We start from the raw sequence: 22,072 nt of genomic DNA on the forward strand, positions 1-22,072 counted from the left end.
ACTGAGCGGCCACCTCCGCTCCAATTCCCGCCCGCGGGCTAAATATAAGGGTCTTTATCAAGAAAACAATTGAATTTCTATATAGAAACTAATTAGGAACTCATTTAGGACACTGCAACCTTTTATTTGTCCTAGATTATGACAATTACTGCAGTACGCGTGGCACTGATACACTCAATCCAACTGCAATTAGCACTGGATCCATAGATAGAGCATCATGAGATTTATGAACCTTAATCCCGTGCTGAAACTGCTTTAGGGGCTCCTAGACCCTATAGGTCTCTTCAGTAGCTAGCTGCCTAGTATATTGCATTTGCTTTTGAAGCTACTCTTCATTAGAAGCTTGTAATTCGTGTATTTCTTCGTGCGCAAGAACGAGATCATTAAGATGTAATTCATGGCCCTTGTAAGCTTGACTAACCGTTATTTTAGCGAAGATGAAGGGCTCTGTGTACGCGCACTAAGCAGTCTTTCTCACCGCAGATGCCTACTTCTCTGCCACCTAGCAGTATAGAAACCTTTAGGCGCTGAATTGGCTGAACGACTGCTTGGTCGACAGCCTGGTGGTGTAGGGGTCTTTAGTTGTGGAATACTTAACTGACTGAGCACCTTCTCTGGATTGAGGGGAACTAATCGAGTTGCAGAGGAACCAATGCATATACTGTTAGTAGTATGGATCTCTGTGGGCGCATGAAGAAAATCAAGCTTGTCAATGTGGTCGAATCCTAAGCACATCTTAATCTGTACTAAGCATCTGTACACGCGCTTTCTCTCGCGATACGGCAAGATGGGATATGCTCCATTCCAATGCTGTGGACATGTTGGGGAAGGTTGAAAAATACAATGCACTACTGATTTTACTAGCTACATAGTTATACTGCACACCTTTTAGCTGGGTGGTTTAATGTAGTCAACAGGGGTCCTATACTCACTTAGCATCCTGTTCCTCCGGGCTCTCCCCATTTTTGTACTTGTACAACCTGGAGAACTCCCTGATTCGCATGGAGACAGGCTTCCCCGGTCCATCACCAGGGCGCACATCGACCATACTCTCCATAAAGGAACTATCCTCCCCAAACATCGGATCCAAATAATGCATATTAAACAAATGCCCCGATCCCTCTCGGACAAAGACAGTCCCAGAAAACACACTTGCATTCGAATACGCGCCCGCGGGTGCCGTGAACTGCAAAACTCCGATATTAGCGAAGAAATCCTGTCTATTTGCGTAGTGTTCGATATTTCGGATTGCTCTTTCTCCTTGAATCTGTCGGCGGGGGATATTGCCCGCCGGATCGCTATCTTGCGGCTCGTGCAGAGGCGGATTGCGAAACTGTCTCGCTGCGATGCCGAAAGTGTATATCTCTAGTTTCTGTATTTGGGATTCGCTGAGCTCGCCATACAGCCAGTCGATGATCGAGGACGCTATAATCCCGCCTTGCGAGTGGACGATGAGGACTACTTTCTTCGTGGTAGATGCGGCGAGCGCGGCGCGAAGTTGGGCTCGGCCTTGTCGGATGTCAGCTGTTTTGTAGTCGAGATCGCGCTGGATGAGGCATTCGACAAGATCGAGGATCACGCCTTTGCTGTGGCAACTGGTTAGCATTGTACGGTACTAGGTGGATATACACATGTACACACGTTGGGTTGTGGATGCCCACGATCTGCCGGCCAAAGGTGTCTGCCAGCGCGGTCAGGTTCGACTGGTGCCAGTGCTTCCTACATCAATCAGCATAGTTCTTTGGTTCGTGGATAATTACATACCCGGTGGCTATCCCATTAATGAAAAACCATGGCTCGGTTTCGTCGTTTACTGGATCCCTATTTCGCGGAATGCCGATTAGGGACCTGCCTGTCGGAGGTCCATTCAGGACTCTGACGATCACCATAGTGGAGAAGGTAAAGACTGCTATAAATGCTATATGCACACCCGTGGGGAAGATCCAGAAGATGGCCAGGGCAACTGGTAAGAATATAAGCAGGGCCAACTGGCTGAGAATGAGGATAACATGTAAAGCAACATCACATAGATTGCGGCAACTTGGATAGAGCTCATCCAGCGGTCCGGATTTCAGAGGCAGAATAGGTAAAAAGATAGATGGCAGCAGCCTGGCTAGACAAAAAACGGAGCCGATATCCTCCCATACTAAGCGGAAAGGGTGAGCGTCTATGTCGGAGGGGATGTCGAGAAAGGGATTGCCCCGGACAGGTGTATTCGGGTTGAACGATGCCATTTCCAGCTGACCTTGTTTATTCGAGGATGGCTACAACACCTTTATTTAGTACATGGATGCAGCTACGAAGACTGGTCTGCAGGAGGTCTGCTTGATCACACGAAGAACTAATAACTGTACGGTAATAATTACATCATAGTGACAACGACAATTTCCTCATCCGTCTAAACCTATTTGAAGGAATCAAACATCACTTTCATATCTATCGCAGTCAGCGTATACTCACGTACAACACGTGGATGACCTACTCTGAGGAAACGGTGTCCAGGAGGATCCATCTTCGCGCAAGTACAGCTTAAACGCACCATTCACCATCTTGCTCTTCATCTCTCCGGCTGGTCCGGGAGCTCTATGGATATTTTCGAGTCGACCAAGGACGCCCAAGAGGACGGCACCGGCTGTGGTGACAATTGCCCTTCCAAGACACGCGTGTGGACCCCAGCCATGGTGAATATAGACGTCCGCCGGACGGTCGAGTCGGATCTCCTCGGGGTCGGGAAACCGGATGGGATCGCGACCGGCAGTAATGAAGTCTACAAATACACCGTGCCCTTTTTGAACAGTTGTAGAGATTTCTCCATCCTTAATTGTGGCTTCATCAACTGCTGTACGGAGGACACCAAAAGCCGGGGTAGACAGGCGGAATCTGTACAGATCAGAACAATTCCCGAAAACGAGTTAAGAGACCCTACCCCTCAAGAGCGTATTTCTTCAACTTTTCAAACGCTCCAGGATCGGTGGAGCTTGCCAGCTTTTGGATAGCTGGCCAGTGCGAGGCGTACTTCTCCGATAAGTAGAGGTCAAGCATTTGTGCCCACTGCATTGTCAGCATGCCACAACTTAACTTGGTCGATCGAACTTACACCCTGTGCTTGTGTCGCACACGCTGCTGCTGCGGTTGGAATAATGGTCCACACGACTTCATCGACACTTTTGCCCTCTCTCAGTAACCGGTTCACAAGCTGCGGGCCATAGCTCGCTGCCCCGGCCTCGCTCCTTCCAAGCGCCTGCATGAAACGTCTGACGAAGCTATCTCTGGCGTTGGAGACTGACTTGGCCATGATAGCGCCCATTCGCTGCGCCTCCGTTGCTGCTGCGATCCTAATCTTGAGAGAATCGGTGGGCTCAAGATCTAGGAAGACATAGCCGAACAACAAGGCAAGGGCATCAGAAAGCTCTCTGGGGCTGTAAGCTTCAGGTGAAAGGTCTTTGTAATCCAGCAGCGGGATACTAAAGAACTGCGAGCAGAAATGTGCGTGTGCTAGGTTTCCCACACTGCATTCATTAGCATCTTCCTCTGTGCGATGAGGTTTGATAAGATGGCATTACTCTCGAACAATGTCAACATGGTAACAGTCGCGGAGCTTGAAGCTTTTCTCATGAAGCAGGTCTGTAGTGATAGACTCGTATAGCTTTCGCACATCCTCGAGTAAAGTCTTTGGTTCGTAGAGACACTCGTTGACCAGTCGCCTTTGTTCTGCATTCGCGGCAGAATCCCCGCTGAGCATGTAATCATGCCTTGTAATCTGAAGTGTATGTGCTCCCCCTGTCCTATGTCAGTCAACCGCAGTATGGGGGTGTGTATAGACATACAAGGAACATGGAACCGCTTCTGGTCCTCCAAAAGCTTAGTCGCCCCTTCCCAAGTTGTGACCGGCACAGGTGGTGGAGTATATGACGGTCGATCGAAATTCAGGTACTTGAATTTCATATATTTATCCATAATCCCACGACTCTTCTCTGGTGTCACGAATGGATATAGCGCATAGACGCTGTTTGGCTGGTACCATCCAGGGAAGGCTCTCATCAGCAATTTATACATCACACCCCCGCCAGCAACGTCAAAGTCGGAGCTCGAAGCATCGAAGCTGTCAAGCTATTAGCCAAGAGGTCTCTACCTTGAACTGGATTTAGAACCCACCCAAAATTGGTCAGGTTGGTTGGACTATAGTCAACTGTGTAGAAACGATCCCCGCGAACGAGAGCAACCGCATCAGACAGAATAGCTGCTGATATGGTGAAGCCAGGACACAGCCCGGAGCCGGGATAGAAGGGCTTTTTAGCTTCTTCTGCCTGTACACCAACGTATAACTCTATGTTATCGGGGTGGCCGTATAGTGCTTCCACTGTGATACTTTAGCTCTACCTCGATGGTTGTATGGTGATGACTCACATGCCTCTGCAATAGCTGGATTCGAGTTGACTTCCACTAACACAGCTTAGCTTGTCTACAGCAAGGAATGGAAGGACCGCGCTTACGGAAAGTTGCGTGCGGTTTCAGTTTGAAAAACACCCTGAACTCATTTAAAGTCGCCAGCTCCCATTGCCGTCCCTGTTCAATTCCGAGCATTTCAATGGCTTTCATCACCTTGGGAATGTTTCTGGCGCCAAATGCCCCTGGTAACGTCAATGCTATGCTAAACCAACGATAGCTGCACTTACCAGCGACGTTCTCGCATCCTTCTGACAAGAGACGAACAAGCTCACCGTCAGCGAAGCGTCCATCCTGCTGCCGTTCCAGCCCTCCGAAGGTCCACGTTGCAGGTTCGCCTGGTACATTGTTTTCGAAATATTTTCGCAACCCCTCGAGGAATCGATTCACAGATAATGTGCCTATACGTCAATTGTCAAATCAGTCCTATTCACCATCTCGGACTACATACTTCCATCAACCTCCGGTCCGAAGATCCTATGGCAAAGTCTGTTCGCCCAGGCTTCATCCTGATTACTGATGGCCGCGTGCCAGCGGTATATCATGTTGAACTCAGCACTGACTTGATTGCCGACTCCTCGGGGAACGCCTCCTTTGTCAAAGACTTCCAGACTCTTTCTGGGGTCAAGTGTCCAATCTGACTCGGTAGGATTCTCATTGAGGTTGAGGATTGTCCGGAGGTAGTCGTTTAGTATGCTGTTGACATATAGGCCGCATGTTATCCTTACTCAATCAGCGTCGGCTGCTACTACCAGAAGTATTCAGCATACAGTCTTCCCGTCTGAAACAGATCATTATCCCTCTTGGTCAGCGCCCCGCTGTATCGCGGATCATCCTGCTCCATCCCAGTAGGCAAACTAAATCTTCCAGCTTCATTAATGTAGGCCAGTTCCCCGACGACCCAGTTATGGAATCGACTGAAGGCAACCAACAATGCACAAACACCCGGCGGTTGCGTGAGAAGACGCTTTTCTGCGAATGTATCTGGTTTGAGGAGCCCATCTGTGAAGGACCTCACCTGGTTTTGCTCGTCCTGGTTATGGCCATACAGGGGCCCAAGGTCAAGGTAGGAAGAGTTCTTTACCTTGGTGCCGTCGTGCTCATCCGTGCGGAAGAGGTCTATTACCTTATCAGAGTGGATATGAATGCGTTATGATTGCCATACCGTGGATGATCACTGTCGCCAGATAGAAGAGATTGCTGGATATCTGGCTTGGGTGTTCCTTGGCGGGACCGTCACGGGCCAGTAGGGCTGATTCGGTTAGTAGTTGGCTTGGAGGTTTATACGCTGACCATACTGTCAAATATAAGAGACGGATCAGGAAGCACGGCAGGCCTCGGATGCTGAGGGGTGACAGTCCGGGCGTAATGGCTTCCAGATGCCCCGAGATGGGGGTACATGATATTCTAGATCGATCAGTTTATCTATTCAATATCAAAGTGCAGATAATGCATACGTTGTAGCTCCCATCCGCGGTCCGATACTTGAATTGATCCCCGAGGTAAGACAAAGGAGGATGTTGGAGATTGTTCCATAGAGTGCTGACGAACGCATCCGTGATCTTTCCTCGCAATCCAGATGTGTTGGGCAAGGAGGCCGTAACTTGAATAATATTCTCGACCTGCTTTGGTGAGCAACTCTTTCTCAGTGGCTAGAACGGCAGCATACCAGATACTTTCGGTCATCAACTAGACCCCCATTGACTACTGTCTGGCCGAGTTCTTGGATGGTCCGCAAGTCGGGAATAATTCGTCCTGCCTGGCTGAGAAGATCCTGACTGGCGTCAGTGAGGAACATGTGGTTCTTGCCATTTTGTCCCGCAGGGTGAGAATGAGTTTCGGTTGAGGGTGCCATAAGGAGATGGTGGATCTGTATCTCTGGATGCCGCAATTATCAGATGTGCCTATCATAACATTGACACTACATGACCTGTTAAAACTACCTTCTGAGGACCTACTATGCGAAGAACGGTTTTCTCGCCGATATTTATCAGCAGTCACTATCTCTGCTGAACATTACTATCTACCCGCCACCCTGTATGACCGCTCCGCAATTGAGTTCCAGCATGACGCGCACTTGCGCAATGCCGAATGTCGTAATCCATTTTCATCAGCAACAGAGGATAACAACTTTGCCTGTAGTCCTTGATGAAATAAGATTCAGTGTGATATCAAAGGATAAAAGAGAAATAGTTCGTATAGGTGGCCTAGCGGTGCCCGTCTGCCTCCATTGCTATCTGGCACTATCTTATCCCAATAGGTGGTCGCCCATATTTCGGATTTGTTGCGGGGAAATGCATATCGCATCATGGGAGCAGACAATTTAGGATTTCACTACCCAAGTTTTTTGGCGGGGAGAAGGCTGGGGAGCGAGGAAAGGAAGTTAAACTATGATTGCCCCGTCAAGTCAGTTGCAAGCGGCTTGACTGTCAGCACTGATTTCGGCCGCAGTTTGCTTTAGGTTTGAGCTACCCGAGACGTAATGTCGGGAGGCTCTTTGCGGTTATTCCATATCATTAAGCAATACATGAAGAGGATGATATATCAGGAGAGTCAGGCTTAATCATGAAAATAATATACCCCAGTCTTCTTTGTGAGTCACTTCTTGTTGGTTAACATTCTGTTGTTATAAGCTCAACCCTGTAGATTTTGTTGCGACCAAAGATATATAACACTTATCTATCCAGAACATATTCACCGCAACATCATCAGAATCAACCTTAGTGCGCCCTAGTAGCATGCCATGGTGATTATAAACCTCCACCGATCCTGTCACCGCGCCGTACATTCAGCCATCAACTCGGATCTTCGTCGGTCTTTACCCTCCAGACAATCCCTACTCTGTAGTCAGTCCTTATTTTGTAGGCGATTCCTACTTCCACTGTCTCTACCCTGTAGTCGGTTCCTACTACCTAGTCGGTTCCTATTCTGTAGGGAAGAATGTGAATAGAAGTAAAGGGGCCCGATGGGCCTTTCCCTAAACGAAGAAATATTAAAACATTGAGGACCGTTTGAGTTCAGCATTTCACATGATATCTTCCGGATGAAGACCCTGGTGGAAAAAGACTAAAGAATGTGTTTCCTTTACCGACCGAGAAATCGCACACTGGATGGTCTTCTCAAGTTTTATATGGCCCACTCTCGCCGCCCCATCCTCTACAATTACCGGGTTTTTGATGAAACTAATGCGACTTCCCGAAGAAGCAACTTAGTTCTAAAGGGCCACAGGATACAATTAGGACCATGCTTTATCGCAAAGAATCTTACATGTCCTATTAATCGACTAAAATTGCCTCTATGATGCTCTTCGTCGAGCTGAGCTTGCTATGAACTTGTACGATGCGAAACCCCGTAGATCTAAGTAGGTTATCCCATTCTGTAAGGCTTCGTTCCTTTCCTGCAATGCAAAGCATATTAATATCGTAGTGTACCTTATCGATCTCGGGGTTGTGGTCAGCTATCACAATATCGCAGATCAGAAGCTTGGACGCTGTATTTTTCATAGCTGGAGATAAGTTTCTGAGGATGGTCCGGCAGTCTGCGTCTGGCCAATCATGAAAAATCCATTTGTACAGATATATTGCAGCTCCTGATGCCGTATCAGCCAGGCGAAATATTCGGAAATGGCATGGGGTATTCGACCTGACGAAGAAAAATACGCACCCTTCACTGGTTGTACCTCTCTGAAAAAGTCATAAGGCTGAAGACATATATCCCCATCGGGAATAACAACATTCCCATGCAGAACTGCGGGGAGATCCTGAAGAACACATCTTCCCCTAAGGGCCGGAAACGTATCGAGTATCTCGAGGAGCGTGTGACCCTTGCCTCCACCAACGTCAACGATGGCGACTGCTTCTTGGCTGATATTTTCCAGGCTTCCAAAATCGTACAACGCAACCACTCCAGTATTGAACCCGGCCATTCCCCTATTAAAGACATCCATTCTTGTTGGATTCAGCTCGAGAATTTCAAAGAAACTTGCGTTTTCCATGCCCATTGCGCAAGTGAACGGGGCATTTTTGGGGTCTGCCGGGCTTCGGTATCCATGCTTCTCAAAATAAGACCCGAACTGGGACATGCAAAAATTGATATTGTCCCACTGATGAACTGCATATGCCTGGATACCTCTATCTGCCAGTAGTTCAGACAGCGGAGTATGCGAGTAATACCCCGGTTGCGATTCGTGGAGAATGTCCATCGCAACTAGAGCGCGGAGTATCCTGAACACGAACTCGGGTTCACTTCCAGTCTTCTCTGCCAAGAGCTCGAGAGAAATGGGTCCTCCACGCGCAGTGACATGATCGAAGACTCCCATGCCTATGGCAACGCGTACACATGCATTGTGATGTGGCTGAAACAAAAACGACATCAGCGATTCCATTGGGCTTGCAGATGTTCTTGCAAGACTCATAGCAGCATCCTGAATATGCTTAAGGATTTCCCTTTTCTCATCCTTAGGAGAAGATTCATATTGCGTGATGAATTTCGATAGAGCCTCAAAGATCAATTGAAGCTCAGCTGGGGATGGTAGGGAAGCAGTTCTCGTAGTGACTAGATCATCCATGGTACCTGTCAAGAGCATATCAGCGTTCATGGTGGTGGGAACAAGTCCAAGTCTGAAGGATAATGCCAGATTTAAATAGCCAGTTATGGGGCAGGCATGTGGGCAGCGTAGCGAGCTCGACTGAGAGAAACTTTCTGCCCCCACTCCCAACTCCCCTTCTCGTTTTTCAAAAAGGTGAAAAAGAAAAAAAAAGGTTGGAGCGATGATCGATGTTTGAGCATATCTCAAGCGCGAGGGACATATTTCTCCATTATTCTCTAGTCATTCCAATTGGTCGACGTGCTAAAAATTCGAAATGACCCTGATACAAAGGTAGCTCATACTGGCAAGTTGAAGCGAGCCAATAGCTCTGTCAATAGGCATAGGCAATCCGCGAAGTAGCAATACACCTGGTCGTATGGTTAATTTCCCTCATTTCTTAGAAACGCTGGTAGAGATATTGTTTGGTTGACGTGCTGTGGTGCTGAAAGCCCGCTGAAGAGCACCCGATTCACCTTTCCACGAGCTTGACTCGCTTTGGCCCCATAACCAACCCGAACACTAATGCGAAGCCCCCGGCTCCGACCCTTATTCTGAACATCGAGCTACTTCTTTGTCTCGTTCTAGGCACCTGTCAGATAGCCTGACTCTGTAGCCTGCTTGGGGTATCTACTCCGTTCTTCTTGTCCTGATCATATCCCAGAGACTTCTCGAAAATTAAATCTCTGCTCCCTGCTCCTCGATTCTAATTAAAAATACATGGTATGTAAATGTTTTCCAAGGTATACACTACCTGGCGTGCAAAATCCTTTTAGCACGATATGAAGAACGCAAAATTGGACCACCTGACAGAATCGACGACCCTAGAGTTCTAAAGAAAATCTGCTTTCCTGGCAAGTGATAAACATGCAATGCATGAATGAGATCCATCATACTGTTCCCTCTATGGCCATGTTTACGCTCCCCACCTAGTGGTCGTCACTTCATCAGTCCAATAAGCACGTCGATATTGCCGCCGAGCCCCATGCGGTACTTGAACAGAAGGTCGGGAACACCCCGTCGTCGAATAATCAGCATCTTCCGAAGCCGAATTGGCGTCTCCTGCAGAATCAAATGACCAATGCTGGGGTGCTGGAGACAACTGCCCTATAAATACCTGTTAGATCAATCACGCCATTTGTCTGCTAGATGTAGCCATCTTTCTGTTCTCTCATTATTCCTTGGCAGTACTTCTATACTGTCAAATACCCAATCATCAATTTAACCATGTCCATCCCGCCTGCTCCTAATCAGTGTCCCTCAGTGTTGAATCTCATACTCAAAATCCTCATTGTCCCTCATCAGCCATTAATGACGTCTGAGAAATGTGGCTATTTTTTCTTTTACAACATCTTCTCCATGGTTGCTCTGGATGGTCGCCTAAATAAATCCATTAAAGAGTGGAGTGAGGCCTAGAAGCAGGAGGTCCACGAGCCCTTCTAGAAGGTGGTTGATTGTCTTGAGGAGTACTCTCAGCAACCTAAGCAAGACAGAAAGATTGCATCACTAAAGAACACGTCTTCCGCCTCACCAATCCAGCCATGATGCGGGGTCTGACTAAATATGCCATCAGCTTCTGACCACACATCCACAATGTAGCCGTAGCCTGAAGATTTTCGCTCGCCCCCGTTTCTGTTCTGATTCGCTTGACACATTTTGCCACATTCTGCAAAACGTCTCTTATTGATTTCTTCCATTTCCTTGTCTGCTTTTTATTTGTTTTCAGGCCCAGCCTGTAAGTATGCGTAACGAACACATGTCGACCATATTCGCGAACAAGGTCTCCTCAACATCATCGAAGTCAACCAAGAAATGTGCCACGATGGTCATAAACATGCATTGATCCTGTCACTGCTCCTTACACCCGACCATCCTTGTCTGTCTGTCTCCATCCCGTCCGGAAAGCCAGAGTCCACGTATGCGAAAATCTCACGGTTCGATATTCCAGACGGAATTACATTGTAGACATAGATTGTCCGAGCGCCATGCAGGTCGGAGCTGGAGAATCCACGATTGGTAACATCTGACCTGGTCTGGTCGTGGTTGAAAGCAAGGCCGTTCGGGTTGAAGAATGCACCGTCCGCGGCTCCAGCAACCATCTTGATATTCCCAGTGCTCATGTCCCAAGGGTAGACGCCGTTGGCTAGCTGGGGGAAGAGGGTATCGTTGAAATCGTCCCAGCCTTGATACCCATCGGTGAAGAAGGCGATGTCCTCGCCTGAGACCACGATATCATTCATTGAGTTGAACCGGTGGCCGTAGAAGTTATTCTGCATGACCTCGGTCTTGAGCATTTTCGGATCCTTCTTCACAACACTACTTGGCGTGGTGATATTGCCTTCTTGTGTCTAATAAAGAACAGGTAAGCTCCGTTGGCGATGGTAAGCGGTGCGTCGGGGTAGACTTGCTGGTCTTGAGAGATGCTGGATCTGTAAGATCCACCTTCCAAACGTATGGGTTGGCACGCATGGAATGACACGGTCTTGGAGAGAAAAGCTCAGCGGTAAAGATAGCCTCCCCGTCTGGTACATAGACTGTGCCGTCGTGAGTCTGGCGTTGGGCGTATGATGAAGAAGGGAGGAAGGCGAAGATCTTCTCTACTTTCTACTTGCCCAGGGGACCCGAGATGCCTATAACTAGTTCTGCATTGTTTAGAAGCCGTACTCCACCTGTATCATCACAGTCATGAAAGACCCAGGAACTTTGAAAAAGGAGGTGTCGTAGGCAATGAACGAGGCTTTTCTCATCGTGTCAAGGTTTTCTTCGATTTGAGAGGGTCCAGGGTTAGGCAACAGGTCGGTGTCCCACATTGGAACTGTGACATTCCGGTGAAAGTTCGTGTAGGGGAAGACGTCGTTGAAGTCTTCCGTGATATATACCACGGATGGTCCTTCCTTAGGGCGAGTGAAGGTAAATTTAGAAGTAAAGCCCAGTGTACGGGAGCCATCATCGTTTGCTGGGGTAGGTAGAGTGAGTTTGAACCGCGGTCTAAGTATGTACGAATTCTGCTAGTTACTAGGTACCATCTTCCTCATGTCCATTCCTCTGTATATAACATAGCAAATCGAAGACATTATCTAGTCATATATCGTTACGGATACGCGCGACTCCTCTCCCTTGCAAATATGCCTACCTCTGATAGCTCACAAAGTGCTTGAACGTTAATATGCCGTGGCATTTTGTTGTAGTGTAGATCTTATCAGACGCAGGAGCTATAGAGTCCATCGCAGGTGGTTCGTGTCGAGACATAGGGTGGGTTATTGGTGGATGTAAGTTGCTGACGGCGGAGGTGCGGACTTATTTATTCATGGCCTATGAGACCGGGAGACCCACTTGGGGAAACGGTGATTTGTCGGTCTAAAAGTAAATCATAAGTGTGTACGGAGTACTGGAGCTGCCTGGAATTCGCGTCTGGTAAGGCTTGGTCTCGGTCCAGGGGCTGTTGGTCTTTACGCATAGATTGGAGGCGGTTTGTTATTGTGGCGATCATCTATGCAGGACGACTGGTGGTACTCCTACACAGATGAGACTTAATACACTTACTGTTGAGAAAAGATCTATTTCACTTGATCCAGACAGATACTAAGCTATTGAGATGTGTGCTCATTCTAATCTTAAGCAGAAGGGGAAAATGGTGGTGGTGGTAGAGGATCAGAGAGAGTCCCAGTCTCCCTATCCACTCCCCTTCGACGAAAGCAGCAAAACTAGACAATAAGAATAGCCATAGTGCAGCCCAGGTAAGCCCGAAAAGAAGATAAACTTGGATACTTCCCGGCGCTAATGCAACATGCTTACGCCAAGCCGGACCCGCAGCCAAACAATCAAATTATCAATCATCCTCCCGGAAACTATGGGGGTGGAATAACCTCAATAATGGCATAGTAGAAACCCTGAATGATACTATCTCCAGCCTCGGCCTGGATATTACGGTTCTGGACTGATCTTCATTCGCATGATGAATGCCAAACATAATATGTAGTTACACTCCACCTAAGCAAACAACCCCGCTCCCACCGGCGCACTCCGCATCTGCATTTCCTGCACCTCCCCCAGCAACGCATCACCTTTATAGTCCTCCAAATCCAAATCCACAAACCCCTTATCCGCCCACTTCCGAGCTGTGGCAAAAAATGAATGTCCATTGACTTTCTCATCCGCAAGAATTCTTAGCAGGCACCGCCCTGCATCCTCCGCTGTGGCAAACTCCACCCCAGTCCGTTCAACATGCGCAAACGCCTCTTCGGACAAAATGCCCGTCCGGACATACCACGGACTAATCACATTCACTCTGGACCCGTAGTAATAGGCTGTCCGACGCAGAGAATGCATGATACCCCGCATCGCCCACTTACTGGCACTGTACTGCGGTGAGCGTGGCACGTCGAGGAAGGCGGCGCCGGAGCCGATGAGGATCAAGCACGTATCTTCCTGCTCCGGGGTGGGGGTGGTCCCGTTCTGGCGGATGAAATAGTGCATGGCTAGTTTGGCTGTGTAGAGGGGACCTTTGATGTTGATGTCGATGATGCTTAGGTCTGGTTCGGTTAGGGGGTTGGTTTGCGGTCCCGGCTGAAAGATTTCATCTACGCGGTGAATGCCTGCGTTGGCGATCACATAGTGGATCCGGTTGGTTGGGGAGAAGGCTACTGCTGCTTCGAATAGGCGGACTTGGTCGGTCCATATGCCAGTTGAGCAGGGGACGAATTTTGTTCTTGGGAGATTATTTAGGGTGGGCTGATGGCAGTGTTAGGGCAAGGGAGGCTCATACCCTGGTAGCACGGCTTCAAGTTTCTGGCCTTTCTCCGTATTGATGTCCCCGATACAGACGTAGACTCTGCGATTTGGGCTTGCGATTAGCTGTAGATAAAAAAAAGAGGCGGGAATGAGGTATACCCAGCTGCAACGAGGGCCCGGACGTACGCTTCACCAAGGCCATTGGCACCGCCTGTCACGATGGCTGTTTTTCCTGCCAGGGCGCTGCAGTCTACTTCCTTGGAGCAGTCCACCGTCCCGGTGTACACGTAGGGGGGCATGATGATAAAGGAGGACGTCGGTTGTCTTGGAAGAACGGAAGGGAATGGGCCATCGGAGCACGCCTTTATGTGCTTCAGGAGTGTGGAAGCAGTCAAGAATTCCATGTATCAAGGTAATCCTACGAATTCGAAAGCTTCCTGTGTATGAACAATGAGAAAGATGGACAAGTAATCAACCAAGGATATCTGACCGTTGAAGTGGGTAGCTTACGCCCCACATGTAAGCAACTTGCATTTGGATGACGAGGCCGAGAAATGATCTTCTTCTCAGGTCTTCAGCAATGACCGCAATGCTCCTGACAATTATCAATTGCAACCAGGCTATCTTTTATATGTTTCAGTGATCACGAACTATAAAGTCTCTGAACAGACCTGCATGGCATGACGACGAAGCATCGCATCAATCCATTGTCAACTCTCGTGATACTATCACCATGACACTAACAACTGCGCTCACCCTCGCCTCAGTCCTGCATACAATATGCATCACGGCCCAGAACCTCTCCTACGGCGCCAACAACTTCTACCGCAGTAACCTGGTGTCTCTCCAGCCCGTCACCTTCCCAAGCGCATACCAAACCACCATCGCGGGCAACCTCTTCATCCCCAAAAACCTCACATCCACCCCAGCCCCAGCCATTATCGTCGGCCACCCCATGGGCGCCGTGAAAGAGCAAAGCGCGAACCTCTACGCCACCAAAATGGCCGAACAAGGCTTCATCACGCTCTCCATCGACCTCCCGTTCTGGGGTGGCAGCACCGGCGAACCTCGCAACGCCGTTTCCCCAGACCTCTACACCGAGGCTTTCAGCGCCGCGGTCGACTATCTCGGCAGCAGCACCACCACAATCACAACCATCCCCCAGGTTCCCTCCGCCTCGATCAACCGCAACCGCATCGGGGCCATCGGCATCTGCGGCAGCGGAGGCTTCGTCCTCAGCGCCGCCAAGATCGACCCGCGCATCAAAGCCATCGTCACAGCCAGCATGTACGACATGGGCGGCGTGAACCGTCACGGCCTGAACCACTCGCAGGGCCTCACCCAGCGACAAGCCGCCATCGCGGAAGCGGCCCTGCAGCGCTGGCCTGAGTATCAGCATACCGGTCCCGTCGAGTACACGAGTGGAACGCCGAATGTGCTCACGCCCAACACTTCCGCTGTGGGGCGCGAGTTCTATGATTTCTACCGCACAGTGCGTGGGGAGGTCACGCCACCTGGTTCGACGCCGGAATTGACGACTCACCCGACCCTGACGAGTAATTTGAAGTTTATGAATTTCTACCCCTTGGAGGATTTGGATGTTATTGCGCCTAGGCCGGTGTTGTTTATCTCCGGGGATCAGGCGCATTCGAGGGAATTTAGTGAGGATGCGTTCGCTAGGGCTGGGGAGCCGAAGGAGTTGTTGTGGGTTCCTGGGGCCGGACATGTGGACCTTTATGACCGGGTGGATTTGATCCCGTTTGACAGGATCACAGGGTTTTTCAAGAGGAATTTGTAGATACTTGATGTGGATGGGGAGGGGTGGTGTTTGGTGGGTGAGTTGGGAAGAAATTTCTAGTCTTGTTGCCGAGGAGGTAAATTGTAATACCAATCTCATCAGTAGATTTGTCAAAGTATCCAGCAGTCTATTAACTTTGTTAGACAGAAGCCTCATACTTGGACAATAGCTTGTTACTATACCTTTAAAATGTAGATGCTAGCGTCGATCTTAACATAGTCATCACTTGCAGACTTTCGCAAATTACTCTCGACTTCAAGCTGATTGACCTTGTAGATGCCATCTTCTGCTCTCTAGAGACCTCAGGGAGGTAGATATATGTCACAAACCCGCTCTTGATTATTGTATGTTGCTGGATATATCCATAGTGTACTCTGTGGCCGTTATGTATAGATAGAGGGGGGAGATACATACCAGTAAATCTAGTAAACTACCTCTCCGTCTCAAGTGTGACTATATAAAGAGAAAAGATATGATGAGAGTATCACTAGAGAAATTTCTTCAAAAAGAAAAGTATTGTGGATGCTATGATGTTTTCTGGAGGTTTATCACAGGACTGCTGTATAATATTATTAAAGAGTATGTAAGCTTGTTCCTTAAAAATATTACGTGGGAGCCATGGATCTACTTGGCCCAGCACATCAACAACTGCTTATGTACTGCTTTAGCGAGATACTGGATAGACGTTATGGACTGGCCACCTTACTCACCTGGTTTGAATCCAATTGAGAACCTCTGGGCTATCATGAAGCAAGAAATCTAAAATCTCTACCCTGATTTTGAGCACGCGCCAGATTCATATATGACATGTGTGGTATCTGGGTTACTGTCTACCATAACACCAAAAAGGAGGGAAAAGTCGAAAGTTGCGTTCACATGATCAATTTTGTGATTCTTTCAGATACCCTTGGGAAGCACTTGAGAGGTGTTACCTCACCGGCCCTGTTACCAGGAGGCGAGCTTCAGCTGACAACAATGATAATGGATAGATGAATATAGAAAGAATAATACATATAATAGTTCTTGACGAGACAGAATGCAGTCTACAACTGTCACTTCTTGATACCCCGGACAATTATCAAGAGTTCAATCGTCCATAATACTTTTCGTGTTCAGGCTTAGGCTCAGCGCAGGATCCACCTCATCCAGCGAGATCAACTTCATCCTCGCCGACATCAACGCATTACTCATACCACAGGAGCCATTAGCGCAGCATGCAGGGCTATCGGGTGTACACCCACTTTCGTTGCAGCTGCACTGCCCTTTGCCCTTCCGCGCGTAGAGCATCCACTGAATGCAACCAAGTCCTTGGTTTTCAATAAAAGCACCACCGTAGCCCTCGGTAGGACTTCTACATTCGGACAATGCATGCTCCATATAAGATTCACACTAGTTGTAAAGGTCTGGTTAGTGCTGTGAATAACAATGGGGGGAAAAGGGCACGTACGTGGGTTTTCATCTCGACTTCCTTCTCTGGCTTGCAGCCAGACTGATCCGGGGCCCATTGAACAGATGCAATCACGTTAATTCCATAGGGATCACTGTATACATACGTGTATGGAGGTCCCCCAGGCATTAGTGAGTTGCCGTTATTGCAAAGTGCTTCTATCGCTGCCTGTGCCCCAGCGATTTCGAATGGTACATAGGAGTCATCGTTGTGTTCATTGAAGCAGTAAATTGGATCAGTGGATTTGGTCGTTGTTGGAATAGATAAAGATGTGGTAGTCTTTGTTGGAGCAGTAGATGTGCCAGTAGGGCTGGTAGGAGTGCCAGTAGGGCTGGTAGGATTTTTGGTCGTGATTGGGAGTGGACATGAATCTCGGCGGGCAATCGGGGCGCCATCTGTAGTAGCCCCATTCCAATTCAAATTGATAGGCTTGTTGCACACGTTCCCTGTGCCGTCAAGATGGTATCTCTCACGTATAGCTTGTAATGCCTTGCGGTATTCACTCAAACGTTTTGCGCCATCTTCTGTTTCCATTGCCTTACCAGTCGCGGTGTTAAGTCCTGTCTCAATGGATGTGATCAAAAGTGCAGCTTGTTCGCTGCCTGCCGCCATCTGCTGGGGAATCCTGATATTTGTCATCCAAAATCGATATGTGGCCGCTAGACCAGCATCAATATCTTTCCTAGGAGAAATAGTTAATATTGTGTCCCGGCTAAAGCACGTCATCCAAAGATTTGGAGATCACATACAAGGCGGAGTATATCCGATAATTTGTTGAATCAAGTGGACCGAAGATGGCGCTTGAAGTCCATAAATCACAACCAAGAGCGATCTTTTCTAAAACCCCCATTCTTTCCCTGATTATTGCTTCTGAAGCCGTCCACGGTTTCTGGGGCACTATAGTTCTCTTGCGGGCATTTGCACTTTGCCTGACAATGGTCTCTTGGTACTCGCCCCCTATCTGCAATTGTATCGTGTCAGCGGAATCGCTGGGCACCGGAAAACTCTAACCTACCAGGGCCTTGATCGAATTTAACTCTTGAGTTATACCAACAAAGTCCCAATGCTCGTCTCCCGGCAGGCTATCATAAACAGCCTGAAGGATGTTGCAACCGTCGAACATGAGTTTGTTGAAATCGTCGCAGGAGTAGTGTTGTTCAGTAAACAGATACTTCCAGAATCCGTCCATCCAGTTCAATTCATCTGTGAGCCATTAGCAGCAATTCTAGTGCTTCTCAAGTACTTATCTGAGATGTCGGAAGGATATTTACAGCAATGTTCGATAGTCGGTGACTGATTGACATTCCCTAGGAAAGGCCGTATCTGCTCATCGGATATCATGGTTGTTGTGGGCGCGCAGTCAACAGTCGTCTTGCTGTACCATCTGGACATTGAGAGGGAGACAGGAAGTTCTCCATCGATGGCTGACTGGACATAGTTCTGTGGACCCTTGTAGGCTGGGATGGTAACAGATACCCCCGCTTTGAAATTGCAACCTCCAAGGGCAGTAGAAGTCCTCGCGGGGGCCCTCTTCACCAGACCAGCATGAGGAGGGGCTATGGCCCGCGCTGTAATAGTAGCGTAGACAGGTTGGAAGCCTTCTCGAATTCTGAGGTTCCCTTCCGTGTCTAGGTCGGAAACCGTGTCAAAGGCCCAGGCACATGGTTTGCAGTTATCGGTTCCAATATCCGTCGCGAAGGGACAATCAGCGCTGCTTGTCGAGGTGATTGTCGAAGTCGTCGTCCCAGTCACACTGCAGCCCACAGTTGGCATGCAAGTGGTCGATGTGCACGAGGTCGTTGTCGCAGCAGCTGCGTTGGTCGTCACAGTACAATATTCAGCGCAGATGGTGGCCGTCTCCTTGATGCTGCACGACGGATCATCGTCGTCGCCGCCACCACCTCCCCCCCCACCACTGCAACCGCCTGCCTCACTGCACGTACAACTCAGACCCAGACAGCTATTGCATGTTGGACCTGTACAGCCGCAAGAAAGCCCAGTGCAGCTACACCCGAGACCAGTACAGCCGCTGCATTTCGACCCACTGCAGCCACAGCCCAATCCGAAGCAGGAACAACCCAGACCTGTGCAGCTGGTGCAATGCTTTCCCTTGCAACCGCTCTTGCCATTAGACATGACACAGTCCGATCCAACACAGCTGCTGCAGTGCTCTCCCTTACAGTTCCCATGATGGCAATCCCGACCCGTGCAACCATAGCAATTCGAACCAGTACATTGGCCGTTATGACAGTCAGGCCCCGTGCATCCAATGCAATTGTCGCCGGTGCAGTCGCCATCACGACAGTCCGAGCCCGAGCAGCTGCTGCAGCTGTCTCCCTTGCAAGTACCGTTGTTGCAGTCCTTGCCGACACAGCCATCATAACTCGAACATTTGCTGCCGGAGCAAATCCCGTTGGCACATCCGCTGCCACTACATGTCCCTTCCCAACAATCCGGACCGGTGCAGATACCATCCTTTCCACAATCGGATCCAGAACAGCCCAGGCCAAGACAATGGTCGCCAGTACACTTTCCATCTTTTCCACAGTCACTCCCCACGCAGCCGGCCGTGATGCAGTCGTCCGCCACACAGACACCATCTCTGCAGCCGGATCCAAGACATCCATGGACTGTACATTGCCCAAAGGCAGTACAGACGCCATTCAAGCAGCCGGATCCACTGCAGCCAAAGGAAGCGCAAAGAAGACCCGTACATTGGCCGTTCTTACAATCCGGACCTTTGCATTGACCATTGGTAACTACCGGCCATGGCTCTTCCGTAGTGCCACCGCTGCTGCCACCACCACCACCACCACCACCACCACCACCACCATCACCGCCGCCGCCGCCGCCGCCGCCGCTGCCTCCTCCGACGCCGCCACCATTCGGACACCATTGAGGAGCAGACGGGCAGGTTGGTGCTGCGCCACCGTCTTTGTCCGGGGATGGTGCGAGGACACATTTCCCTTTGGCAGACTCCGCATTTCCATTGAAAGCGCTAACACACCACTCATAGTTCCATGTACCGGGAAACAGATAGAATTGATCGCTGCAAGCAGCCTCCACCGTGTAATTCAATGCCTCAAGCTTGCTACCTGCGGCATTTACGTTGCGTGACCAAAGCCGGTAGCCAGCCGCAGCAGAGAGGCTATCCCACGTGAGATGGACTGTGGTCGGATCTGCTGCGATGATTTTCAGGTCCGTTGGGGGTGGTGGAGTGCCAGCACCAGGAATAACACTTCGAACCACAGCTGGAAAGCCCTCTCCAGCGGCATTCCAGGTCTCAACAGCCACGAAGTAACGGTGCCCTGTAACTAGGCCATTTATGTGGGCCGAAGTGCCTTTGAACGCGGCTCCGGTAACAAAATCACATTCGGCGTCCTTGTCCCAGTAAATAACGTTATATTCGATGATAGAGTCACTGTAAGCACCTTTGGGGGGATCCCAGGATATGTCGAAACCAGTCGTAGTAGCGCTAACAATCACGTTCTGAGGGGCTTCCGCTGTCTGGGGATGGGCCGTTGCGGTTAAAGTAGTGGTCCAGTCGCCCTTGATAGTGTCCCCAGCACTGGCGCGCACCTGAACCTCATATTCCCACCCATCTATAGGCCAGGTAGCATCCCATCGATTGGAGGATACGCTGCCCGGGGAGAAATTTGTGATACCGCCCTTGATCTTGGATCGAACGTCGTAGTTATACGCACCGTAGACTAGTTATCTTTCAATCAGCAAAAGGATGCTATGGACTTGGTTGCAGAGGTGGCTTACCTGGATCCCATGTTGCGGTTACACCACCAGGACTCGTGAATACCTTGAAATTGCTAGGCACCGGTAAGGGCCTGGTAGGAACATCACTGGGTATACTCAGTGCGGATGATCCGATCTTGAAATCCTTTACTAGGGTTTGCGAGAAGGCGCGAGCAATCTGGTATTCACCCATCGCATTTGGATGGAGCCCATCCGAACCCACTGGACATGAACTAGGTTGACAGTTGTAGTTCTCTTCCAGCTCCACAAGATGGATTGGGGAAGCTGTAGTACTCCATTCAGGAATAGTATCGCGTAATAGAGAGTTGTATATATTGGTGCTGACAGGAAGATCCTCACGGCCACCAATGAAACTCCGCTGTGGTACATTAGCAATGGCAAATTTAATATTTGGATTTGCAGCCCGGGCGTTGCTGATCAACGTATGAATACTGTCCAAAGTTCCCATCGAATCACTGTAGAACCACCCCATATCATTGAAGCCCAGTAGTAGCAGCATCAAATCAGCTGGATGAGCTTCCATGACCTCCTTTATCAGGCCTTTATCCACAGCAGCAGCACGGCCCCAAACAGCGAAATGATTTTTGGGAAAATCGGATGACACTTCTTTCGCGTAGCCCCCACTGACTTTGATCGCGCCTGTTGGTTGGGGTTCCCCGTATAATGCTGGCGGGGACGGCGGTGCTGGCTTCTCAGGCTGTACTGTGCCTGTATAAGGCCCAACAAAATCTACTGCTACTCCTTGAGACTGGAACCACTCCCATATCCGATACCGCCACGTGAAGTCTCCCTCTCGGCCCTGAGATATGGAATCGCCGACCACTATGACCTTGAGCCCGGCTGCGCGCCCGTGGAGGTGTTCCGTGCCAACCGTGGTTGAGTTCTCGCTTGACCTTAGGTTATCCCTCATAGCCGCCAACATTTGGACACTGTTGTTCTGTACGCCACCTGTCTGAAGCGGCGGCATGAGGCCCGCAACCTGATTCAGGATATCATAATATGGGAGGTCCGTCGGAAGAGGGATGGCCGGGACGGTAGCTAATTGAGATAGCTGATAGGATACTTTAGACTCTATCGCGACGGCTGATGAGTATTCTATGGTAGCTGTTGGCACTGCAGCCAAAGCCGTTGCGTTGCCACTTAGGGTAGATGTTGGTATTGGGCTGTTCTCTCTCCGTGGGGGAAGCCATGAATAAGCGAAAGTGGTGTCAGAAGAAGTGAAGATTGCGCACAAAAGGAAAGTCAGGTAAAGATTGAAACTACCTCTAATGGTACAACTTCCAGGGTAGGAAAGCGC

The 22,072-nt window shown here is 49.4% G+C and overlaps 7 protein-coding genes across 7 annotated transcripts; 1 reads left to right on the plus strand and 6 right to left on the minus strand.

Moving 5' to 3' along the window:
• Positions 1-928: 928 nt before the first annotated feature.
• Aud_001993 (uncharacterized protein) lies at positions 929-1,889 on the minus strand (the record flags this gene model as incomplete). Its single annotated transcript, XM_043295995.1, has 3 exons — positions 929-1,586; positions 1,642-1,719; positions 1,765-1,889. The coding sequence occupies 3 exons, from the start codon at positions 1,887-1,889 to the stop codon at positions 929-931; spliced, it is 861 nt and encodes a 286-aa protein (XP_043151930.1).
• A 515-nt stretch (positions 1,890-2,404) lies between these two features.
• Positions 2,405-6,301, minus strand: Aud_001994 (peroxidase/cytochrome P450 family protein; the record flags this gene model as incomplete). The annotated part of the gene is made up of 16 exons (XM_043295996.1): positions 2,405-2,436; positions 2,483-2,880; positions 2,927-3,051; positions 3,098-3,509; positions 3,564-3,780; positions 3,828-4,102; positions 4,156-4,360; positions 4,408-4,443; positions 4,494-4,631; positions 4,677-4,847; positions 4,898-5,169; positions 5,217-5,565; positions 5,612-5,698; positions 5,745-5,853; positions 5,904-6,068; positions 6,116-6,301. The coding sequence occupies 16 exons, from the start codon at positions 6,299-6,301 to the stop codon at positions 2,405-2,407; spliced, it is 3,177 nt and encodes a 1,058-aa protein (XP_043151931.1).
• Positions 6,302-7,945: 1,644 nt separating this feature from the next.
• Positions 7,946-9,043, minus strand: Aud_001995 (uncharacterized protein; the record flags this gene model as incomplete). Its single annotated transcript, XM_043295997.1, has 1 exon — positions 7,946-9,043. The coding sequence occupies one exon, from the start codon at positions 9,041-9,043 to the stop codon at positions 7,946-7,948; it is 1,098 nt and encodes a 365-aa protein (XP_043151932.1).
• A 927-nt stretch (positions 9,044-9,970) lies between these two features.
• Aud_001996 (SMP-30/gluconolactonase/LRE family protein) lies at positions 9,971-12,256 on the minus strand (the record flags this gene model as incomplete). The annotated part of the gene is made up of 4 exons (XM_043295998.1): positions 9,971-10,138; positions 10,894-11,379; positions 11,713-12,019; positions 12,165-12,256. The coding sequence occupies 4 exons, from the start codon at positions 12,254-12,256 to the stop codon at positions 9,971-9,973; spliced, it is 1,053 nt and encodes a 350-aa protein (XP_043151933.1).
• A 765-nt stretch (positions 12,257-13,021) lies between these two features.
• Positions 13,022-14,061, minus strand: Aud_001997 (putative short chain dehydrogenase/reductase; the record flags this gene model as incomplete). Its single annotated transcript, XM_043295999.1, has 3 exons — positions 13,022-13,739; positions 13,797-13,862; positions 13,922-14,061. The coding sequence occupies 3 exons, from the start codon at positions 14,059-14,061 to the stop codon at positions 13,022-13,024; spliced, it is 924 nt and encodes a 307-aa protein (XP_043151934.1).
• Positions 14,062-14,495: 434 nt separating this feature from the next.
• Positions 14,496-15,560, plus strand: Aud_001998 (alpha/beta hydrolase; the record flags this gene model as incomplete). The annotated part of the gene is made up of 1 exon (XM_043296000.1): positions 14,496-15,560. One exon carries the CDS (start codon positions 14,496-14,498, stop codon positions 15,558-15,560), a length of 1,065 nt encoding a protein of 354 aa, XP_043151935.1.
• Positions 15,561-16,646: 1,086 nt separating this feature from the next.
• On the minus strand, positions 16,647-21,965 carry Aud_001999 (uncharacterized protein; the record flags this gene model as incomplete). Its single annotated transcript, XM_043296001.1, has 9 exons — positions 16,647-16,949; positions 17,008-17,689; positions 17,757-17,968; positions 18,023-18,210; positions 18,279-18,936; positions 18,960-19,637; positions 19,771-20,717; positions 20,776-21,813; positions 21,857-21,965. 9 exons carry the CDS (start codon positions 21,963-21,965, stop codon positions 16,647-16,649), a joined length of 4,815 nt encoding a protein of 1,604 aa, XP_043151936.1.
• Between the last annotated feature and the right edge of the window lie 107 nt (positions 21,966-22,072).

Source organism: Aspergillus udagawae (assembly GCF_001078395.1).
Source record: "Aspergillus udagawae IFM 46973 DNA, scaffold_10, whole genome shotgun sequence".
Lineage (NCBI taxonomy): Eukaryota > Fungi > Ascomycota > Eurotiomycetes > Eurotiales > Aspergillaceae > Aspergillus > Aspergillus udagawae.